The sequence below is a fragment of the Callithrix jacchus genome, chromosome 1 (genome assembly GCF_049354715.1).
Source record: "Callithrix jacchus isolate 240 chromosome 1, calJac240_pri, whole genome shotgun sequence".
NCBI classification, from domain to species: Eukaryota; Metazoa; Chordata; class Mammalia; order Primates; family Cebidae; genus Callithrix; species Callithrix jacchus.
Window position 1 is genome coordinate 126009530 of NC_133502.1, and position 21718 is coordinate 126031247.

At 43.8% G+C, this 21718-nt stretch overlaps 1 protein-coding gene and 1 long non-coding RNA gene across 3 annotated transcripts in view; both read left to right on the forward strand.

Moving 5' to 3' along the window:
- The first annotated feature begins 16671 nt into the window (after positions 1-16671).
- On the forward strand, positions 16672-18802 carry LOC128932190 (uncharacterized). Its single transcript, XR_008481735.2, has 2 exons — positions 16672-18192; positions 18483-18802. It is a non-coding gene; the product is annotated as an uncharacterized LOC128932190 (long non-coding RNA).
- Positions 18803-21043: 2241 nt separating this feature from the next.
- Positions 21044-21718, forward strand: part of ACER2 (alkaline ceramidase 2) — a 44112-nt gene continuing 43437 nt past the window's right edge. For both annotated transcript variants that reach the window (XM_002742957.6, XM_078369965.1), the window contains exon 1: positions 21044-21307. In XM_002742957.6, coding sequence (XP_002743003.1) covers positions 21200-21307 — 108 coding nt within the window. In that variant the 5' untranslated portion in view covers positions 21044-21199. The remainder of the gene's footprint in view (positions 21308-21718) is intronic.

Here is a 21718-nt window from a genome sequence, read left to right on the forward strand (position 1 = left end):
TGTGGCAACAGAGCAACACTCCGTCTTGATAAATAATAATAAATAAATAAACAGCTTTCATGTCAACTAATAGAGTGAGAACTCATTATTGTGAGGAGGACACCAAACTTTCATTAGGGATCTGCCTCCACGACCTAAACACCTCCTGCTAAGCCTCACCTCCAACACTAGGGATCAGCTTTCAACTTGAGATTTGGAGGAGACAAACATTCCTGCTAAAATGTTACAACTAAAAATCCTAGGCATTATATTAGCATATAAAACAAACATCTAAAAGGTACACAGAAGACTTGGAACTGAAGAATCCATCAACACAATGTGGCAGCTGGCATAGACTACAACGTCCCCAACAGAGACTGCTTTCTTTAGTGAAGGGACCAGGAAAGGGGCAGTCTCACCAGACAGACAATTTTTAGACAATAACCCTCTACTCCAGCCAAACACCACAGAAAAAAACTATGACCACCCCCAACTCCAACTATAAAAGCAAAGGCTAAGTGATAACCTACCCTTCCATTCTTATGAGACTCAAACACGGTATCTCAACATTCCCACCAGGGTGGTGTCAGAGAAAGCAAAGTAGAGAACTGGAATTTTATCACAGCTTGCCAGTAATGAGCCTCCTCTTGCCTTTTGAGGTGTCAATGGAGACTACATGGAGACCCTGGCCTTTTTTTTTTTTTTTTTTTTTTTGCTTTTGGACACAGTGTCTCACTGTCATCCAGGCTGAATACAGTGGCATGCATGATCATGAGTCATTGCAGCCTTGATCTCCCAGGTTCAAGTGATCCTCCAGCTTCAGCCTCCTGAGTAGCTGGGACTACTGATGCGAACCACCACACCCAGCTTATTATTATTATTATTATTATTTTGTAGATATGGAGTCTCACTATGTTGCCCAGGCTGGTCACAAACTTCTAGACGCAAGCACTCCTCCTGCCTCAACCTCCCAAGGTTCTGGAATTACAAGTGTGAACCACCACACTCAGCTAACTTTTACTCTTAAAAGATCTCGTTCAGAGACTGCAAAGACAAGCGACAGAGTGGGAGAAAATATTTGCAAAGCACATATCTGACAAAGGACTAGAATCTAGAATATATAAAATAAACTTATAAAACTCAGCAGTAATGTTACTTGGTGAGAATTATATCAAACTTTTCTTTAGAAACTATGCAAGCAAGAAGAGAATATTCTAAAATATTTAAAGTGTTGAAAGAAAAACCTACCATCCTAGAATTCTGTATCCAGCAAAATTATCCTTCAAAAATGAAGGAGAAATCGGCTGGGCATGTTGGCTCACCCCTGTAATCCCAACACTTTGGCTGAGGTGGGTGGATCACCTAAGGTCAGGAGTTTGAGACCAGCCTGGCCAATATGGTGAAACCCTGTCTCTACTAAAAATATAAAAATTAGCCAGGTATGATGGCATATACCTGTACTCTCACCTACTTGGGAGGCTGAGACCAAGGAAAACCTTGAATTAGGGATGTGGAAGATTCAGTGAGCCACTGCACTCCAGTCTGGGTGACAGAGTGAGATCCTGTCTTAAAAAAAAAAAAAAAAAAAAAAAGTGAAGGAGAAATAAAATCTTTCTATGCATTAAAAAATGGAGTGTACCTGCCTTCCAAGAAATCTTAAAAGAAGTTCTTCAGAGACAAGGAAAATTATATAGGTCAGAAACTCATGTCTAAATAAAGAAGTGCTACAGAAGGAATAAATAAAGGCAAAATAAAATAAGCAATCCAATTAGAGCATGAGCAAAATATACGAATACAATTTCACTGAAAGAGTTATGCAGAAGGCTACTAAGCACATGCAAAGATATTCAACATCATTAGCCATTGGTGAAATGCTTATTAAAACCACAATGAGCTATTACACAACTGTCAGAATGGCTGAGATAAAAAACAGTAGCAACACCAAATGTGGTTATGTGGATAAACTGGGAAACTCATACATTGCTGGTGGGAATGTAAAATGGGATAGTCACTCTGGGAAACAGTTTGTCAGTATCCCAAAACAATAAACATGGAATTATTATAAGACCCAGCAATTTCACACCTGGACATTTACCTTACAGAAATGATGACTTATAGTTACACCCAAACCTATAATGAATGTTGATATCAGCTGCTACTATTTGTTTTTTTTTTGTTTTTTTTTTTTTGTTTGTTTGTTTTTTGTATTCAAAGATATTTTTTTTTTAATTTTTTATTGGATTATAGGTTTTGGGGTACATGAGCAGAGCATGCAAGACAGTTGCGTAGGTACACACATGGCAGTGTAGCTGCTACTATTTGTAATAGCAAAATGTGAGAAAAAAACCCAGATGTCCTTTAATTGGTGATGGTTAAACAAATTGGTATATTCATACCATGGAATACTACTCAGCAATAAATGGAAAGAGCTATTGATATATGCAATGACTTGAATAAATCTCCATAGAATTATGCTTAGTGAAAAAAAAAAACAATTTGCAAAAGTTACATTCCCTGTGATTCCCTTAATATAGCATTTTCAAAATGACAACATTATAGTCACCCTGACCATACAAATGGCCTGATCCCCTCACGAGAACTAGGGCTATGTCTACCTAGAGGCTGGAAGAAGTCCCTTCTGGGCCTGACAAGCTCAGATAACAATTCTGGGAACAATTGGCCCTGGGGTTTCAGCAAGTCCACAGGTGGAAGTTGAGAGTAGGATTTAATCTGGTTGAGTTCATCTTCTGGTAGGAAACCATGAAGAACCCAAGAACACCACCAATATGGCAGGGGGAGCTGTGTGGCTCAGAGACACCAGAGGCCCCATCCTCTTCCTGTTCCTCATTGGCTGGCTGGAAAGGTGGACACTGAAAATTCATGATTCATTTTTAGTTACTTGAAGTATGCAAGGAGATGGATGACATATAATTTAGACGTATTATTTTTTTTCTTCTTTCTTTCTTTGTAAGGAGATGGATGACATATAATTTAGACATATTTTTTTTTCTTTCTGTCTGTCTTTCTGTCTGCTCTTGTTGCACAGGCTGGAGTACAATGGCACAATCTCAGCTCATTGCAATCTCCACCTCCTGGGTTAAAGTGATTCTCCTGCCTCAACCTCCTGAGTAGCTGGGATTACTAGTGCCTGCCACCACACCTGGCTAATTTTTGTAGAGACAGGGTTTAACCATGTTGGCCAGGCTGGTCTCAAACTCCTGACCTCAGGTGATCAGTCCGTCTTGGCCTCCCAAAGTGCTGGATTATAGGCATGAGACACTGCACCCGGTTAGACATACTATTATTATTTTTTTTTTTTTGAGACGGAGTTTCGCTCTTGTTACCCAGGCTGGAGTGCAATGGCGCGATCTCGGCTCACCGCAACCTCCGCCTCCTGGGTTCAGGCAATTCTCCTGCCTCAGCCTCCCGAGCAGCTGGGATTATAGGCATGCACCACCGTGCCCAGCTAATTTTTTGTAATTTTAGTAGAGACGGGGTTTCACCATGTTGACCAAGATTGTCTCGATCTTTTTGACCCAGTTGACCTCGTGATCCACCCGCCTCGGCCTCCCAAAGTGCTGGGATTATAGGCTTGAGCCACCGCGCCCGGCCTAGACATATTATTTTATAAAAAAGTCCCTAATCCTATGAGAGGTTCATTTGAAATGCTAGTCCTAAAATACATCAGTAACTTTTTTATATGATGAGAAATCTAAGTGCTTGTGGTATGTTCATTTTGAGAACTGTCAAATATTTCTAGGATAAAATATCTTTGAATTTTCACACACCAGAGGAGAGTCAAGTGTGTTCTAACTACTCTATCATTTGTCCCCAAGCTGCATTGGTTTTTTTTATTTTTATTTTTTGAGACAAGTTTCACTCTTGTTACCCAGGTTGGAGTGCAATGGTGCAATCTCAGCTCACCGCAACCTCCACCTCCTGGGTTCAGGCAATTCTCCTGCCTCAGCCTCCTGAGTAGCTGGGATTACAGGCACGCGCCACCACGCCCAGCTAATTTTTTTTTTGTATTTTTAGTAGAGATGGGGTTTCACCATGTTGACCTGGATGGTCTCCATCTCTTGACCTTATGATTTACCTGCCATGGCCTCCCAAAGTGCTAGGATTACGGGTTTGAGCCACCACGCCCGGCCAAGCTGCATTGTTAAAGAGAAAGATTAAAGATCTTTTTCCTGGCTTCTTGGTGGCTGGTCTGTAACTTTCCTGGCTATGACTGCCCCCTACTGAATATACTACATTTCAGATGCTTACCTTCATTTGTTGTGATTAGAGAATGAAGGGTGAGCTCACTGGGCCTAATCTTTTCCACTGTCTTTAAGGCGCTGACATACTTAACCTTCTCCTTTTCAGTAGATAATGTTTTCTCCCACTTCTTTCAGAAATATGAACTGCTTTATATTCTCTCATCCTTAAAACGTGTCAAGGTATTCATATATACTCTCTACATCCCCCTCTTTCTTAGCATAGGGTTCTGTTAGGACATTTGATTTTAAGTCGTCACATATAGCCAACTCCAATTAGCTTAAACAAAAATGTCACTTTACTATAAAGTTTCTGAGATATCTATAACTCGATCAAGACAGTTGCCGGTGGGTGAGAAAAAAAAAATTTCCGGCGTATCTTGGGAAACTTTCTACCTGGCTGGATCCTGGGCATATAGCTGGAGCTAGGGACTCTTTACCAGCTCTTTCCCTGCAGCCTTCTTTGGGACAATATCATTATTCTATCCACTGTTAACCAGTTGTGCTTGCCCAACCATCTATCTGCTGGAACAAGCTACCAATAATGCCCAGATTTATATCTCCATTTCATCAGACAACCATATGGAACTGGAAGAGCTCAATTCTGATTTGTAATTCCCACAAATGCATTCTGATTAGCCAGCTTGGATTGATATTCACTCCTGGACCAAGGAATATGAGTCACAAAGTCAGGTCACAGTGTATACCATGGTAGCCATCTAAATGGAGTTGGGGGTTGGGGGTGGCTGGGAGCCGGGCAGTCCTCATTGAATAAGAAGGACCAGAAGTTCTTGGAAAAGGAAGGGATGCCAGGAGATACAGAAAAACACACAGCTACTCCATACCATCCCTTCTCTCCAAGCACATTGAAATATCTTGAATGCTCAATTCTCTCTCTTCCCATCGTCTTCAGGATTAAGTTTCATTAATTACCCTTTTTAATTTTTGTTTTTTGTTGTTGTTGTTGTTTTGTTTTTTGAGAAGGAGTTTCGCTCTTGTTACCCAGGCTGGAGTGCAATGGCGCGATCTCGGCTCACTGTAACCTCCACCTCCTGGGTTCAGGCAATTCTCCTGCCTCAGACTCCCGAGTAGTTGGGATTACAGGCATGCACCACCGTGCCCAGCTAATTTTTTGTATCTTTAGTAGAGATGGGGTTTGACCTGGATGGTCTCGATCTCTTAACCTCGTGATCCACCCACCTCGGCCTCCCAAAGTGCTGGGATTACAGGCTTGAGCCACCACGCCCGGCCCTTAATTTTTGTTTTGTTTTTTTTGGGGGGCAGAGGGGAAGGCAGGAAGGGAGGGAAGAAGGACGGTAGGGAGGAAGGAAGGGATGAAGGAAGGAAGGAAGGGAGGAAGCGGGAAGGGAGGGAGGGAGGGAGGGAAGGGAAGGAAGGAAATCAAGCAATGAGAGAGACATTGCCGACCTGGATCTAGAGGTTTACAAGTTGATTTCTTTTTTTTTTGAGAGAAGGAAAGAAAAAAAAAATAAGTAAAGGAGAGGAAAAAAGAGGAAGGAAAAGAGGGAGAGTAAATGGAAATATTGCTTTATTTTGAAAAAAATTGGGTATTAATAATGGCCAATCAATGTTTCATTTAAACTTATGGGTAGGTGTGATGTGGTATTGACAAGAATGTATATTTTGTGTATTTGAAGTGGAGAGCTCTATAAATATTTATTAAGTTTACTTGTTCTGGATCTGAGTTCGAGTCCTTGATATCCTTATTAATTTTCTGTCTCATTGAATCTGAGTCTCATATCTGGGGGTTAGGATCGTTAGCTCTTATTGTTGCATTGATCCTTTTATCACTATATCTTTGTTGCTTTAAAATCTATTTTATCCAATACGAGAATTGCAACTCCTGTTTTTTATTTATTTATTATTTATTTTTGCTTTCCATTTAGTTGGTAAATCTTTCTCCATCCCTTTGTTTTGAGTCTTTGTGTATCCTTGCATGTGAAACAGGTCTGGATGTAACATGCCATTGGGTTTTGGCTGTGTCTTTTGATTGGGGAATTTAGTCAATTCAAATTTAGGGTTACTGCCATTTGATGTTGACTGGCTGTTTTATCCATTGGTTGGCGTAAATTCTTCTTTATGTTGGTGCTCTTTACTTTTTGGTATATTTTTAGAAAGGCTAATACTGGTTGTTTCTTTCTGTGTGTAATGCTTCTTTCAGAAGCTCTTGTAAAGCAGGCCTGGTGGTAATAAAATCTCTGAGTTCTTGCTTGTTCATAAAAGATTTTATTTTTCCTTCAGTTGTGAAGCTTAGTTTTGCTGGATATGAAATTCTGGGCTGAAGGTTCTGTTCTTTGAGGATGTTGAATATTGGCCCCCACTCTCTTCTGGCTTGTAGAGTTTCTGCTGAGAGATCTGCTGTAAGTCTGATAGGCTTGCCTTTGTGGGTAACCTGACCTTTCTCTCTGGCTGCCCTTAGTATCTTCTCCTTCGTTTCAACCCTGGTGAATATAACGATTACGTGCCTTGGGGTTGCTCTTCTTGAGGAATATCTTTGTGGTGTTCTCTGTATTACCTGGGGTTGAATGTTGACCTGCTTTGCTAATTTAGGAAAATTTTCCTGAATTATATCCTGAAGGGTATTTTCCAGCTTGGATTCATTCTCTCCGTCGCATTCAGGTACACCTATCAAACGTAAATTTGGTCTTTTCACATAGTCCCACATTTCTTGGAGATTTTGCTCATTCCTTTTTATCCTTTTTTCTCTAATCTTTTCTTCACGTTTTATTTCATTAAGTTGGACTTTGACCTCTGATATCCCTTCTTCTGCTTGAACAATTTGAGTGTTTAAACCTGTGCATACTTCTCGGAGTTCCTGTATTGTATTCTTCAGTTCCATTAATTCACTCATACTCCTCTCTAAGTTGTCTATTCTCAATAGGAGTTCATCAAACCTTTTTTCAAAGTTCCTAGTTTCTTTACGTTGGGCTACAACATGTTCTTTTAACTCACCGAAGTTTGTTATTATCCATTCCTTGAAGAGTGATTCTGTCAGCAGGATGCGCTCGTTCTCCATCAAGCCTTTTCCATTGTTGATGTGGAACTGTGATCATCTTTAGAGGGAGAGGCGTTCTGACTTTGAGTATTCTCAGCTTTTTTACGCTGGTTTCTTCCCGTCATTGTAAATTTATCCTCCTGTTGTCTTTGAAATTACCAACTTTCAGATTAGGTCTCTTGAGTGGACGTCCAGGTTGTTAGTTCCCAGGGCCAGAGCAGCGGCTTTAAAACTGATGGTGCTTTTCTGCCCAGGATTCTCCTGTTGGGCTTCCTTCTTATGTCTGTAGTAGGCGACTCTGCCTTCCCAGGACTCCAAACCTCAGTCAGAAGGGGAACCGGTCCCGTTTACCTACGCCGAGTGCTGCCGCGCCCAGGTGCCATCACAGCCGCTGCGCTGGGCTCTGGTGTTGTGCTGGGGGCCCGTGCGGGTCCTCTGAACCTGTTTACTCTGCTCCGAGAGCTGCCGCACTGAGGTGCCGGTGGAACCGCTGCGCCGGCCACGAGAGTCGCGCTGGCCACCCGTGTGTTTCCTCCACTGGGGGATCTTCTGCTCCGTGAGCGACCAGAATTTGTCTGAAAGTGTGGCATCCCCTAGTTCTCCGCACCTCCCCTGAGAGCTGCAATCTCGGGATGTTAGCGATCGGCCATCTTGGATCGTTCTCCAATTTTTGTTTTTTTAACACTAGATTATACCGCAATAAATTACTCTTTTTTCTTCTTACTTTTTAAATATTTCTACTCAAGTTTCTTTTCTTTAGGCTTAAATTTGCTCAAGATTCTCTTATACCAAAGGAGCATGCCATAACCTGTCTTCAAGCTCCTGTCCAATCTGTGTACCTCCTTTTTCTACCACGTAAATGTCATCTGCCCCATATCACACTTTACCCCAACCTGGCCTCCTCCCTCTTCATTTCCTTCCTCAATGCCACCTCCATTTTGTCAGATTGTTTCTTGGTTTTTGAAAGGCTGAACACAAGGCAGTGTGAGGAGAGGATGAAGTCTACAGGCCATTGTGATGCAGCCCTTCCAGCAGGTATGAGAGGTAGTCTCTGATGTGCCACTGCTCACTTCCTCACAGCCGGGCCACAAGAGGCCCCTTGGATTGTAGAGTATAACACTGACCAGTCTCTGACCTTTCTAGCTTCCTGGTTCCAGAGAGTCTGTGGCCACAGTACCACCTAGGCCCCACCCAGACAGCCGATAATCAGCTTATTTACCAAAGTCTCCCTGGGTACAAGGATCTTCTCACCAAGAGAGCGGGGTGGGTGCCCTCTTGGAGAGGCTGTTTACTATTTGCTCCCTCACACGGGTAACCTTCCACTGCCAGTCCTGGGCTCTCTGGAATGAAAGGGAAAGGTAACAACCACAGATTGGACCAGAACTGCCTTCTTTTTCTGAGAGAGATTCTCCCTCTGTTGCCCAGGCTGGAGTGCAGTGGCGCAATCTCAGCTCACTGCAACCTCTGCCTCCTGGGTTCTAGCAGTTCTCCTGCCTCAGCCTCCCAAGTAGCTGGGACTACAGACACGCACAACCACGCCAGACTAATTTTTGTATTTTCAGTAGAGATGATGTTTCACCATGTTGGCCAGCCTGCTCTCGAATCCCTGACCTCAAGTGATCCACTCACTTCCCAAAGTCCTGGGATTACAGGTGTGAACCACGCGCCCAGCCACAACTGCTTTCTTAAGGGTACCCATAGGTAAAGGCTAAGCCCTTGCCCTCCCTCACCAACTTTTGTTCTTGCAGCTCTCAGCTACGTTGGTGCTTGTGGGAACAACCACATGAAGCCCTTTGCTTCTTTGATTAAAAACAAACAAACAAAAAACCTCTTTGTTTGTTTTTTGAGATGGAGTTTCACTCCTGTTGCCCAAGGTGGAGTGCAATGGCGTGATCTCAACTCACCACAACCTCTGCCTCCCAGATTCAAGCAATTCTCCTGCCTCAGCCTCCTGAGTAGCTGGGACTACAGCACGCGCCACCATGCACGGCTAATTTTGTTGTTGTTGTATTTTTAGTAGAGATGGGGTTTCTCCATGTTGTTCAGGCTAGTCTTGGACTCCTGACCTCAGGTAATCTGCCCACCTTGGCCTCTCAAAGTGCTGGGATTACAGGCATGAGCAAAAATCCCCTCTTTCATTATGAATTTTTTTTTTTTTTTTTTTTGGTTAATCAATGAGAGCTTGTTACGTTGCTCAGGTTGGCCTTGAACTTATAGCCTTGCCTCCTCAAGTGCCAGGACAACTGGCTGGAGCCACGGGGGCTCCAATTATTATGAAAATTTTAAGACAGCTACAGAGTACAGAGACTAGTTTAATGTGTTTTCCACCTAGTTTTCACAATTATCCACTTGAAGCCAGTGTTGCTCCATTTATAAGACATGCTCCATTATTTCAAAGCAAATCCTAGATCATATACTTTTTGGGTAAATATTTCAGTATGTATCTCTAAACAACAATTTACCTTTTTTGTTTCTCTCCCTTTTTCTTTTTGTTTTGCTCAAGTTTATTATTGAGGTATAGTTAACATGCTGTAGGTTTCCCTTTTTAGGTTAATTTTGAGGTTTTATAAACTCATTCAGTCATGAAACCATCACAATCAGGATATAGAACAGTTCTGTCACCTGTCCAAATTTTCCTATAATCCTTTGCAGTGAATTCCACCCTTCCCCGACCCCTGTGCAACCACACATATGTTTTCTATTCCTATAGTTTTATATTTTTCGGAATGTCATAAACACAGAACATCCTACTGTATATAGCCCTTTGAAATACCACTTATAAAAACATAACCATCATACTATGATCACATCCCCTCAATCAATAATTCTCTAATATCATCAGATACCCAGTACTCACATTTCCACAACTGTCCTAAGAAGAATTTCTTTACAAACCGAGTTAGGATCTGCAAAAGGCCTGCACATTGCAATTGGTGTTTTGTCTCTCAAGTCTCTTTTAATCTATAGGTTTCCTCTCCATCTTTTGTTTAACAAATTGGGCTGTGACAGTTTCTCATAATCTGGATTTTATCAACTGTATCTGCATGATTGTCATGTCTTCTGTTCCCCGTAGTCTTGCTACTAAAAATATGGTCCATGGACCAGCAGCATCTGCATCACCTGGGAGTTTGTTAGAAATGCAGAATCTTGAACCCCACTCAAGACTATTGAATCAGACTGTGCATTATTAACATTCAACAAGATCCCCGGCCAGGCGCAATGGCTCACACCTGTAATCCCAAAACTGGGAGGCTGAGGCAGGTTCATTTGAGGTCAGGAGTTGGAGACCAGCCTGGCCAACATGGTGAAATCCCATCTCTATTAAAAATACAGAATTTCCCCAGGTGTGGCACATGCCTGTAATCCCAGCTACTCAGCAGGCTGAAGCAGAAGAATCCCTTGAACCTGGGGGTGGAGGGGCAGAGGTTGCAGTGAGCCAAGATTGTGCCATTGCACTCCAGCTTGGGTGACAGAACAAGACTCCATCTCAAATAAAATAAAAAAGATCTCCACCTGATTCTGTCCCTGTAAACCCTGTAAAATGGCACTGAGACCTAGTGTGTTGATCTGGTTTAGGTTGGTTTGTGTGTGTGGTTTTTTTTTCCCAACCCTGTTGGTGGCATTGCACCCCTCCTCTCTCAGCCCTGCCCACCTGCTCCTCTCTAGGTCTCTCTGACTGCTCCTCCTCAGCCAGGATGTGTATCACCTCATAACTCAGGATTCTGTAAATGTAAGTGTGTCCAATGAGACACATTCCATACACTCCCCCACAGTCCTTTATTCTATTTGTCTACTACGGCTTTCAGGTATCTCATCTATCCTCCTGATTCACAAAATCTCTCTAATCCTGACCTGTCTGTGGTCTCCTAACTTGCCTTTTCAGTTGCCAAGAGAATATCTCTTTTCAGGTATTCTTTGCTGCTAATACTAATTCTCACTAGCCTGCACCTTTAACTCAAGTGAAAACCTAAATCACTACTTTCCTTTTTGTATTAATAACTTCTTTTCTGATCACTCAGCCTAGACAATTTGAAGCTGTCTTTTATTTTTTCTGCTCTTTCATGTCGTGTCTCTAATCAGTAGTTTGGCTTTATTAATTCGCCTGTATTTGTCAACCTTCATTATGTTATGCTGGGGTAAGAGAAAATCCCTCCAAACCTTAGTGGTTTGCAATGCAAAATTTTCTTTTTTGTTTATGTTATATGTTGGCTGTGGGTTAACTGAAGCTCTGGTCTTTTTTATTCCAGGATGTAGACTGAAGAACAGCCCCAATTAGGGATACAGCAGAGGGAATAAAAAAAGAATGGTAAAACTAGGAATCGTTTTCAAAGCTTAGTCATGGTGTAAATCAATTTCATAGCTGATATGGTTTGGCTGTGTCCCCACCCAGATCTCATATTGAATTCCCATGTGTTGTGGGAGGGACCCTGTGGGACGTAATTGAATCATCAGGGCAGGTCTTTTCTTTGCTGTTCTTGTAATAGTAAGTCTCATGAGATTTGATGGTTATTTCAAGTTGGAGTTTTCCTGCAGAAGCTCTATTTTTGCCTGCTGCCATCCATGTAAGACATGACTTTCTGTTCCATGTCTTCTGCCATGATTGTGAAGCCTTCACAGCCATGTGGAACTGTGGGTTCAATAAACCTCTTTCTTTTGTAAATTGCCCAGTCTCAGGTATGTCTTTAACAGTAGCATGAAAAGGGATTAATACAATGACCATAGCAAATGACAAAGCCAAGTCCCATACTCATGGACTAAGAAAGTATGTCAAATATCTGGACTCAATGGTATAATCTATCATAGTTGTCATTTTGTATTTCAGTTGCATCCCTTGTTCCAATTTCCTTTACCCCTGCCTAAAACTTGACTTCTCTCAGCTTCCTCAGGGAAGACATCTCTGATGCCCTCAAACTAGGTCACATCTACTGCTCTTGGCTGTTGTGAACTTGTACTTCATGACACACGTGACACAACTGCATTATTTATGCTGATTTAATTTCTGACATCCCCTAAACTGAAAGCTCAGTGAGGGTAGAGGAAGTATCTGTTTTTCTCACCATTTAAACCTTGACACTTAGAAAACTATCTGTCATAGAGCAGCATGTAAAGGAATGAATGAATGCCTTAGTCATGCCCATATCATCCTTCACTTGGTTTACTGAAAGACCATACCAGTAGTTTTAGAAATCTAATTTATTTTTCTGCCATCAGGATTTTCCTTCTTAAAGATTTATTCTTGGAACGATCCAAGATGGCCGATAGCTAACATCCCGGGATTGCAGCTCTCAGGGAAGGTGCGGAGAACTAGAGGACGCCACACTTTCAGATAAATTCTAGTCGGTCACGGAGCAGAGATCCCCCAGTGGAGGAAACACACGGGTGGCCAGCGCGACTCTCGTGGCTCGTGCAGCGGTTCCGCGGGCACCTCGGCGCGGCAGCTCTTGGAGCAGAGTAAACAGGTTCGGAGGACACGCACGTGTCCCCAGCAGGACACCAGAGCCCGGCACAGCGGCTGTGACGGCATCTTGGCGCGGCAGCGCTCGGCGCAGAGTAAACGGGACCGGTTCCCCTTCTGACCGAGGTTTGGAGCCCCAGGAAGGCAGAGTCGCCTACTACGGACACAAGAAGGAAGCCAGACGGGAGAATGCTGGGCAGAAAAGCACCATCAGTTTTAACGCCGCTGCTCTGGCCCTGGGAACTAACAACCTGGACGTCCACTCAAGAGACCTAATCTGAAAGTTGGTAATTTCAAAGACAACAGGAGGATAAATTTTCAATGATGGGAAGAAACCAGCGTAAAAAAGCTGAGAATACTCAAAGTCAGAACGCCTCTCCCTCTAAAGATGATCACAGTTCCACATCAACAATGGAAAAGGCTTGATGGAGAACGAGCGCATCCTGCTGACAGAATCACTCTTCAAGGAATGGATAATAACAAACTTCGGTGAGTTAAAAGAACATGTTGTAGCCCAACGTAAAGAAACTAGGAACTTTGAAAAAAGGTTTGATGAACTCCTATTGAGAATAGACAACTTAGAGAGGAGTATGAGTGAATTAATGGAACTGAAGAATACAATACAGGAACTCCGAGAAGTATGCACAGGTTTAAACACTCAAATTGTTCAAGCAGAAGAAGGGATATCAGAGGTCAAAGTCCAACTTAATGAAATAAAACGTGAAGAAAAGATTAGAGAAAAAAGGATAAAAAGGAATGAGCAAAATCTCCAAGAAATGTGGGACTATGTGAAAAGACCAAATTTACGTTTGATAGGTGTACCTGAATGCGACGGAGAGAATGAATCCAAGCTGGAAAATACCCTTCAGGATATAATTCAGGAAAATTTTCCTAAACTAGCAAAGCAGGTCAACATTCAACCCCAGGTAATACAGAGAACACCACAAAGATATTCCTCAAGAAGAGCAACCCCAAGGCACATAATCATTAGATTCACCAGGGTTGAAACGAAGGAGAAAATACTAAGGGCAGCCAGAGAGGAAGGTCAGATTACCCACAAAGGCAAGCCTATCAGACTTACAGCAGATCTCTCGGCAGAAACTCTACAAGCCAGAAGAGAGTGGGGGCCAATATTCAACATCCTCAAAGAACAGAACCTTCAGCCCAGAATTTCATATCCAGCCAAACTAAACTTCACAACTGAAGGAAAAATAAAATATTTTATGAACAAGCAAGAACTCAGAGATTTTATTACCACCAGGCCTGCTTTACAAGAGCTTCTGAAAGAAGCATTACACACAGAAAGAAACAACCAGTATTAGCCTTTCTAAAAATACACCAAAAAGTAAAGAGCACCAACATAAAGAAGAATTTACACCAACCAATGGATAAAACAGCCAGTCAACATCAAATGGCAGTAACCCTAAATTTAAATTGACTAAATCCCCCAATCAAAAGACACAGCCAAAACCCAACGGCATGTTACATCCAGACCTGTTTCACATGCAAGGATACACAAAGACTCAAAGGGATGGAGAAAGATTTACCAACCAAATGGAAAGCAAAAATAAATAATAAATAAATAAAAAGCAGGAGTTGCAATTCTCGTATCGGATAAAATAGATTTTAAAACAACAAAGATATAGTGGTAAAAGGATCAATGCAACAACAAGAGCTAACGATCCTAACACCCAGATACGAGACTCAGATTCAATGAGACAGAAAATTAATAAGGATATCAAGGACTCGAACTCAGATCTGGAACAAGTAAACTTAATAAATATTTATAGAGCTCTCCACTTCAAATACACAAAATATACATTTTAGTCAATACCACACCACACCTACCCATAAGTTTAAATGAAACATTGATGGGCCATTATTAATACCCAATTTTTTTCAAAATAAAGCAATATTTCCATTTACTCTCCCTCTTTCTTTTCCTCTTTCTTCTTCTCCTTTACTTATTTTTTTTTCTTCCTTTCTCTCAAAAAAAAAAAAAGAAATCAACTTGTAAACCTTTAGATCCAGGTCGGCAATGTCTCTCTCATTGCTTGATTCCCTTCCTTCCCTTCCCTCCCTCCCTCCCTCCCTTCCCGCTTCCTCCCTTCCTTCCTTCCTTCATCCCTTCCTTCCTCCCTACCGTCCTTCTTCTCTCCCTTCCTGCCTTCCTCCCCCTCTAAAAAAAAAAAAAAAAAAAAAAAAGATTTATTCTTGGCCAGGTGTGGTGGCTCACGCCTATAATCTCAGCACTTTGGGGGGCTGAGGCGGACAGATCATTTGAGGTCAGGAGTTCGAGAGCAGCCTGGCCAACATGCTGAAACCTCATCTCTACTAAAAGTACAAAAATTAGCTGGGCATGGTGGTGTGCACCTGTAATCCTAGCAACTTGGGAGGCTGAGGCAGAGGACTGCTTGAACGCAGGAGGTGGAGGTTGCAGTGAGTCAAGATAGTGACAATGCACTCCAGCCTGTCTCAAAAAAAAAAAAGACTTACTCTTCAAATCATCTATTGCTTTTCTAGGTCAGGTTCCTCTTCAGAAGTTTCCTGATTGTGTATGCTTTCTCAGACCTCTATTCTTCTGCATGGGCTGTTCCTTCTGTAGGATTTGCTCCCTCCCCCAAGTGCTCTCCCTGGTAAAATCCTATTCATCTAATAAATCTCAGTTCTGAGGCTACCTCCTCTGCCAAACCTCCCATGATGCTCAGTGCAGACTTGGTGCCCTGTTCCTCTTCTTCCATATATGCTTCTCCATTATAGCAATTATCATGTTTCAGTCTAACGGTTTGTGTGCCTCTCGTAGAATAAGTTCCATGAGGCCACACCAGTATTTTATTGGTCATATAGTGTCCAAAGCAGATGTTCAAAAATTGCTTGTTGCATCTTTGCAAGCTATGATTCTCAGAGTAACGCCTTATGTAGCCAGAAGCAGAAGTCAAAACACACTTAAATTCTTTGCCCTTCAGGAATTGGCCATTAGAATTTACTCTTATGGATTTTACACCCAACATTGTGGTTTTCTAGTGCAGATTAGAAAAAGGGGAGAGGTTAACATTGCCGTTTTCTAGTGCTGATTGGAAAAAGGAGAGAGGGAATAGCAGAGTGGTGCAATGGAAGTGTGCTGGGCTCATAACCCAGAGGTCGATGGATGGAAACCGTCCTTTGCTACCTCTGTGATCTTGGCTGGGTGTGGCAGCTCACACCTGTAATCCCAGCACTTTGTATGGCCAAGGTGGGAGGATCGCTTGAGACCAGTCTAGGCAACATAGCAAGACCCCATCTCTACAAAAAGGAAACAAACCCAAGAGAGGCACTTCTAAATAGGGGCCTACTGACAACAGCAGAAGTTACCACCAATGGCCTGTCAGTAAAGGAGTGGCGCCTGTCCCAGCTAATACAAGCGCCTTCTGCAGTGGCTGCAGCAGTGTTTCCCCAGTGAGGACCTGCTTCCTACAACTCTCATCTACAAGTCTGAGCCTGAAAACTGCCTCAGATTTTAGCAAAACAAGCAGTCTTGCTGGCTTCTCCTTTCTTCCTCTGAGCTGAAGGGGTCCAGGGCAGACTCAGAGGCCCTGGTTTTCTCAGCACGAGCCTGAGCATGAGTCAGAATTACCTGAGGGCTTGTGAAGCCAAAGGTTGCTGGGCTCCATCCAGAGTTTCTGATCCAATAGTTCTAGGGTGGGGACTGGAGAACTCCCATTTGTAAAAGATTCCCAGGGGATGCTGTTGCTGCTGGGCTGGCCTTAAGAACCACTGGCCTAAACAATGGGCCACAAGCAGGACCACAGTGAAAAACTCCAGCCAAACAGGAAGGTAAAGAAAACTTCATCTTTCATCAGGTACTTCTTGCTTCATTTACACAGGTGCCTGTGTTTTTTTCCCCAGGGAAGATTTTGTGCCTTGATAATTTCCACTTGTGGAACCAGTTGAACTGGCTATTTACTATCAGATATTTACTTATACCAAATAAATATTGTTATATACTGTGTAAAAATAGAAGGTGCTGGCATTCTGAATTTTTTGCAAAGGCTGTTCCTCCAAACCTGCTCCTTGGTGGATCTGTATCACTGAGTCATATGTAGGCCAAAAGGATCATAAGCCAAATCGTTGGAACTCGGTAGTTCTGTTCCCTGCTGTCACTACATTGTTTCCCCAACAAACTCAGTTTACAGTAGACATCAGAATTTTATATTCAACCCCTAGCAGTAGTTGCTAACGCATCATGCAATTAATATAAATCATTTAAAAATTTATAACCGCCTGATAGGCCGTCATGTTAAATTACTAAATGTATTTATTTTTAAAATGTTGGCTGGATACAACGGCTCACTCCTATAATCCTAGCACTTTGGGAGGCTCAAGGAGGGATCGCTTGAACCTGGGAGTTCGAGACCAGCCTGGGCAACGCAATGAAACCTCTTTCTACAAAACATACAAAATTTAGCTGGGCATTGTGGTGCACCCCTGTGGCCCCAGCTACTCATGAGGCTGAGCTGGGAGGATCGCTTGAGTCCCGGAGGTCAAGGCTGCAGTAAACTGTAATTGCACTGCGACACTCCGACCCAGGTAACAGTGATACCCTGTCTCAAAAACACAAAAACAAAAACAAAAAACAGTTAACAATGTTCACAATGGAGAGAGCTATGAAAACAAAATTTTAGAGACAGTGTGGCTCAAGAACTATCTCTGTGCAGTTGCAGCTAGAAGGAACCAAGGTGGCTGACTCTGATTTTGAACTAGAATTGTCACTGACAATAAGAGTTACTGTGGAGGATGAAAAACTCCCATCATTCCCTTAGCAAGACTTGAAAAGAAGGATGAATTATGTTCAGCAAATTTAATATTTCACAGTGATAAAACTCATATTATTTTGCATTGTTAAATCTCTGAAATCCTGATGCATTTACCATGGATGGCATTTTAGGATTATGGTTGGCGAGGTCATGGTTGTGATGTGGTGTCACTGCCGGCACATGTACAAACTTGTTGGTTATTCCTGGTGGGATGACTTGGCCACTGTAATCTCCATGTTTCTCTCAACAGATTATATAAGGACCATCTGGAAAAGACACATGCTGCCTGTTGTCTGGAAACCTTCCACTGACACTTTCGGTTAAGATCAGGAAAGTCTCAGCATCAAAATTTGTAAGACAGGTGTCAGTAGTTTGCAAGAAAACAGTAGTGGAATCGTTTTAAGGAATGCTGCATTATTAGTACGTAGTAATTAAGGACACAGAGGACATTTCTGTATGAACGACACAGACACCAATGACTGTAAGCTGAAAAATGACTCAGAAGAAAAATAGAGATTCTGAATGTAAAGAAATTATTGATTTTTTTTTTTTTTTTTTTTTTTTTGAGACAAAGCCTCACTCTGTCACCCAGGCTGGAGTGTAATGTTGAGATCTTGGCTTACTGCAACCTCTGCCTCCCAGGTTCAAGCAATTCTCGTTCCTCAGCCTTCTGAGTAGCTGGAATTACAGGTGTGTGCCACCAAGTCTCACTAATTTTTGTATTTTTAGTAGAGACAGGGTTTCACCCTGTCATGCTGGTCTCAAACTCTTGACCTCGTGATCCGCTCGCCTCGGCCTCCCAAAGTGTTGAGATTACAGGCATAAGGCACCATGCCTAGCCTTTTAAAAATTACAGGAGTTCTTTAATGAATTTATTTTTGCTTATACTTTCCTTCTTATGTATGCACAAGAGATGTATGATAAAAATGTAGGTCTAAGTCTGTGCTCACTCACTAAAAATTCTTTTTTTTTTTTTTGAGATGGAGTTTCGCTGTTGTTACCCAGACTGGAGTGCAATGGCACGATCTCGGCTCACCACAACCTCCGCCTTCTGGATTCAAGCAATTCTCCTGCCTCAGCCTCCTGAGTAGCTGGGACTACAGGCGTGCACCACCATGCCCAGCTAATTTTTGTATTTTTAGTAGAGACGGGGTTTCACCTCGTTGACCAGGATGTTCTCAATCTCTTGACCTCGTGATCCACCCGCCTCGGCCTCCCAAAGTGCTGGGATTATAGGCATGAGCCACCGCGCCCGGCCTAAAAATTCTAAATAATAAAAAGAGAATTACAAATAGTTTAATTGGGGATACTTTTTTGCTTTCTTTCTCTTTTCTTTCTCTTTTTTTTTTCTTTTGAGATGGAGTCTCACTGTGACGCCCAAGCTAGAGTGCAATGGTGCGATCTCAGCTCACTGCAACCTTTGCACCCTGGGTTCAAACAATTCTGCCACAGCCTCCCACCATAGCGGGGACTACAGGAGCCTGCCATCACGCCTGGCTAATTTTTGTATTTTTAGTAGAGTCAGGGTTTCACCAAGTTGGCCAGGCTGGTCTCAAACTCCAGACCTTAGGTGATCTGCCTGCCTTGGTCTCCCATAGTGCTGGGATTACAGGCATGAGCCACTGCACTGGGCCAGGAATACTTTTTTTTAACAGCAGCTTTTAATCTTTTTAGTCTGAGGAACCCTTCACACTCTTAAAAAATATTGAGAACACTGGAGAACTTATGGTTTATGTGGTAATATCAATAGTTACCATATTAGAAATTTAAACAGACTTTTAATACTGAAGAATCACAAGCATGTGTTCCATTAGCTGTCAGAGAGATAATGACATCACACATCATGTATCCTCTGCGACACTCCAGTATACACTAGTAAGAGAATGGGAATAAAAAGAAAAAGGGGAACCACAGTTTGAGAATCACTGGCATATAAAATAATGGTTTTTAAAAATATTATATTTTGATGAATATGGATAAATTTTCCAAGTAAAATGTTTTTGGAAAAAGTAAAATATTGACTACATGGAAAATTCTGTTGTTGAACAGTTGGCTAGCATTTTGAGACACAGAAATTAACGGATGCATTTTTCTTCTGTGGCTGTGGGAAACATCTACCCCCAACTGCCCTTCTTAGGTGGTGAGCTCACATTGGGTATTCTGCAGGTCTGGTTAATTTGACCCTAGGAGAAGGTAAGAATGTATCTTCTTCCTGGGTTCTGGAAGGCAGTGGAATTGCCTGTCAAGCAGAAAGAAAGGATAGAAGTTGGAACAAAGATGAAAGGAGGGGTGTGGTTTGACCCCTCTTCGACAAACCTGGATTTTCTGGAGACTAGGAGAGGAGACAGGGCTTGCAGTTTCTGTCAGAGATGGAGATCTCTGGGGATGTGCACATGACTCTGTGGGTACCGGTGGGCAGACAAACACTTGTTAGACAGGACAACTGAAGCACCATCCAGGGTCCTGTTGAGCAGTCGGCCCAGAGAGAGGGTTGCTGGTCTTTAGGGTACCCTGTGGGTCTGAGCAAAACGTCCTAATGACAGTCACCTGCCCACGACCTCTTCTGCCGCTCTCCTGACCTGGATTCCTACAGTCTTCCAAGGAAGGAGAGCAGGAGCCACCACATATACACAGAGGGTGGCTTTCCTCTAGGGATCCTGGGAACCAGATTGGCTTTCATTTAGAAACCGTACAACAGTTAGAGAAGCAAAGGAAAGTAGTTATAACTGGATCAGATGACGTCTTGCCTGAATTGAATTTCCAGCTCTGTCGCCGAATGGAAGGAGGTTGCTAATAAAAGCACCTCACAGGATCTCTGCTGGGCACACTGAGTGATAGATACATGGAAGCTCTTCAGAGAGCACCTGGCATATGTATTAACATATCCACCTCTTGAACTTCGATGTCATAGCTGTCACACAACATCCTCTGCGGTTTGGGATGGCTGACGTTTGACCCTTTGCTGAAGTCCCCATATCCTAGGCTAGATTAAACCCTAAAGCTGGAGCCAAGGGGAGGGAGGGCAGGAACGTACTCTAAATAGAAGTGCTACCCCGGGGAAGGGGCCGCACAGCCTGCTCCAGCAGCCGGGAAGGTCTTCCTGCCACAGCGACGGCAGCATGTGGCCTCCGGCTTCGGAGGGACTGAGGGCACTTATCTAGTGAGAGCACTGGCGTCCAACGTCCGGCGCAGCAAAATCGCTGCAAACTCTCCCTGAATCCAGACAGGTCCGGGTCCTCTTGGGTTTATTTTCATTTTGTATTTTTTTGCCAGGGAGAGTTCTGGCGTTCCTTCAATCCGGGGGCGCCTGCGAGCCAGAGCCAGGAGATGGGCGTGGGCAGAGGTGGGTAAGCACCGACGAGCTCCCGGCCACCTGCAGGGTGCCGAGTAGTCTGGAAGCGTCCGGAGCCGGGTCCCTGCCTCCGGGCCCCACCTCGGACCCTCCTTTCGCGTGGGTCCCGCCCCACAATGGGCGTGGCCCAACGGGGGCGGGGCCTGGGAGGGTCTGCGAGCGAGTCACGTCCCGCAGGCGAGGCGGGGCAGAGCGCGGGAGGCCGGCTGCTAGGCGCACATCCGGCGGCCGCCGGGTACTTCACAAAGCCGCTGTGGCCGCGGGTTGTCGCGGCGGGTTGTCTCCGCAGCAGCTCTGGGCTCTTCTCGGCTGCGGGAGCAGCTGTTCCAATGCCCCAGAGTGGCCATGGGCGCCCCGCACTGGTGGGACCAGCTGCAGGCTGGCAGCTCGGAGGTGGACTGGTGCGAGGACAACTACACCATCGTGCCTGCCATCGCCGAGTTCTACAACACGGTGCGGGGCGCGGGAGCGGGGAAGGCAGGCGGGCCGGCGGGAGGGGGCTGTCCCCGCGCGGCAGCGTCTGGAAGCTGGACGTGGGTCTCTGCCCGTATCTGGGGCATTCTCTCCCGGGCCGAGTCAATCCACACCCCCACCTCTGCGCGCTCCTTCCAGTTCTCCATCTGTCCTCCTCTCCTGTCCCCATTCCCGAAGGCTGGACTTATCTTCCTCTTCCTGTCATTTTTATGGTGATGGTCCTATTGTCTTGTTCGGCCCTCACCAGCCCAGGAACCAGGGGTCTGTGTCAGCCCATTCTCCTCGTTTGGGTCAGTTAGGGGCGGTGAACCTGCCAGGACCAGTCTCTTCCTCCCCTGGGATCTCTGTGGCGTGACGCACTTGGGTTGCATTGTGCATTTTTGCCCTGAA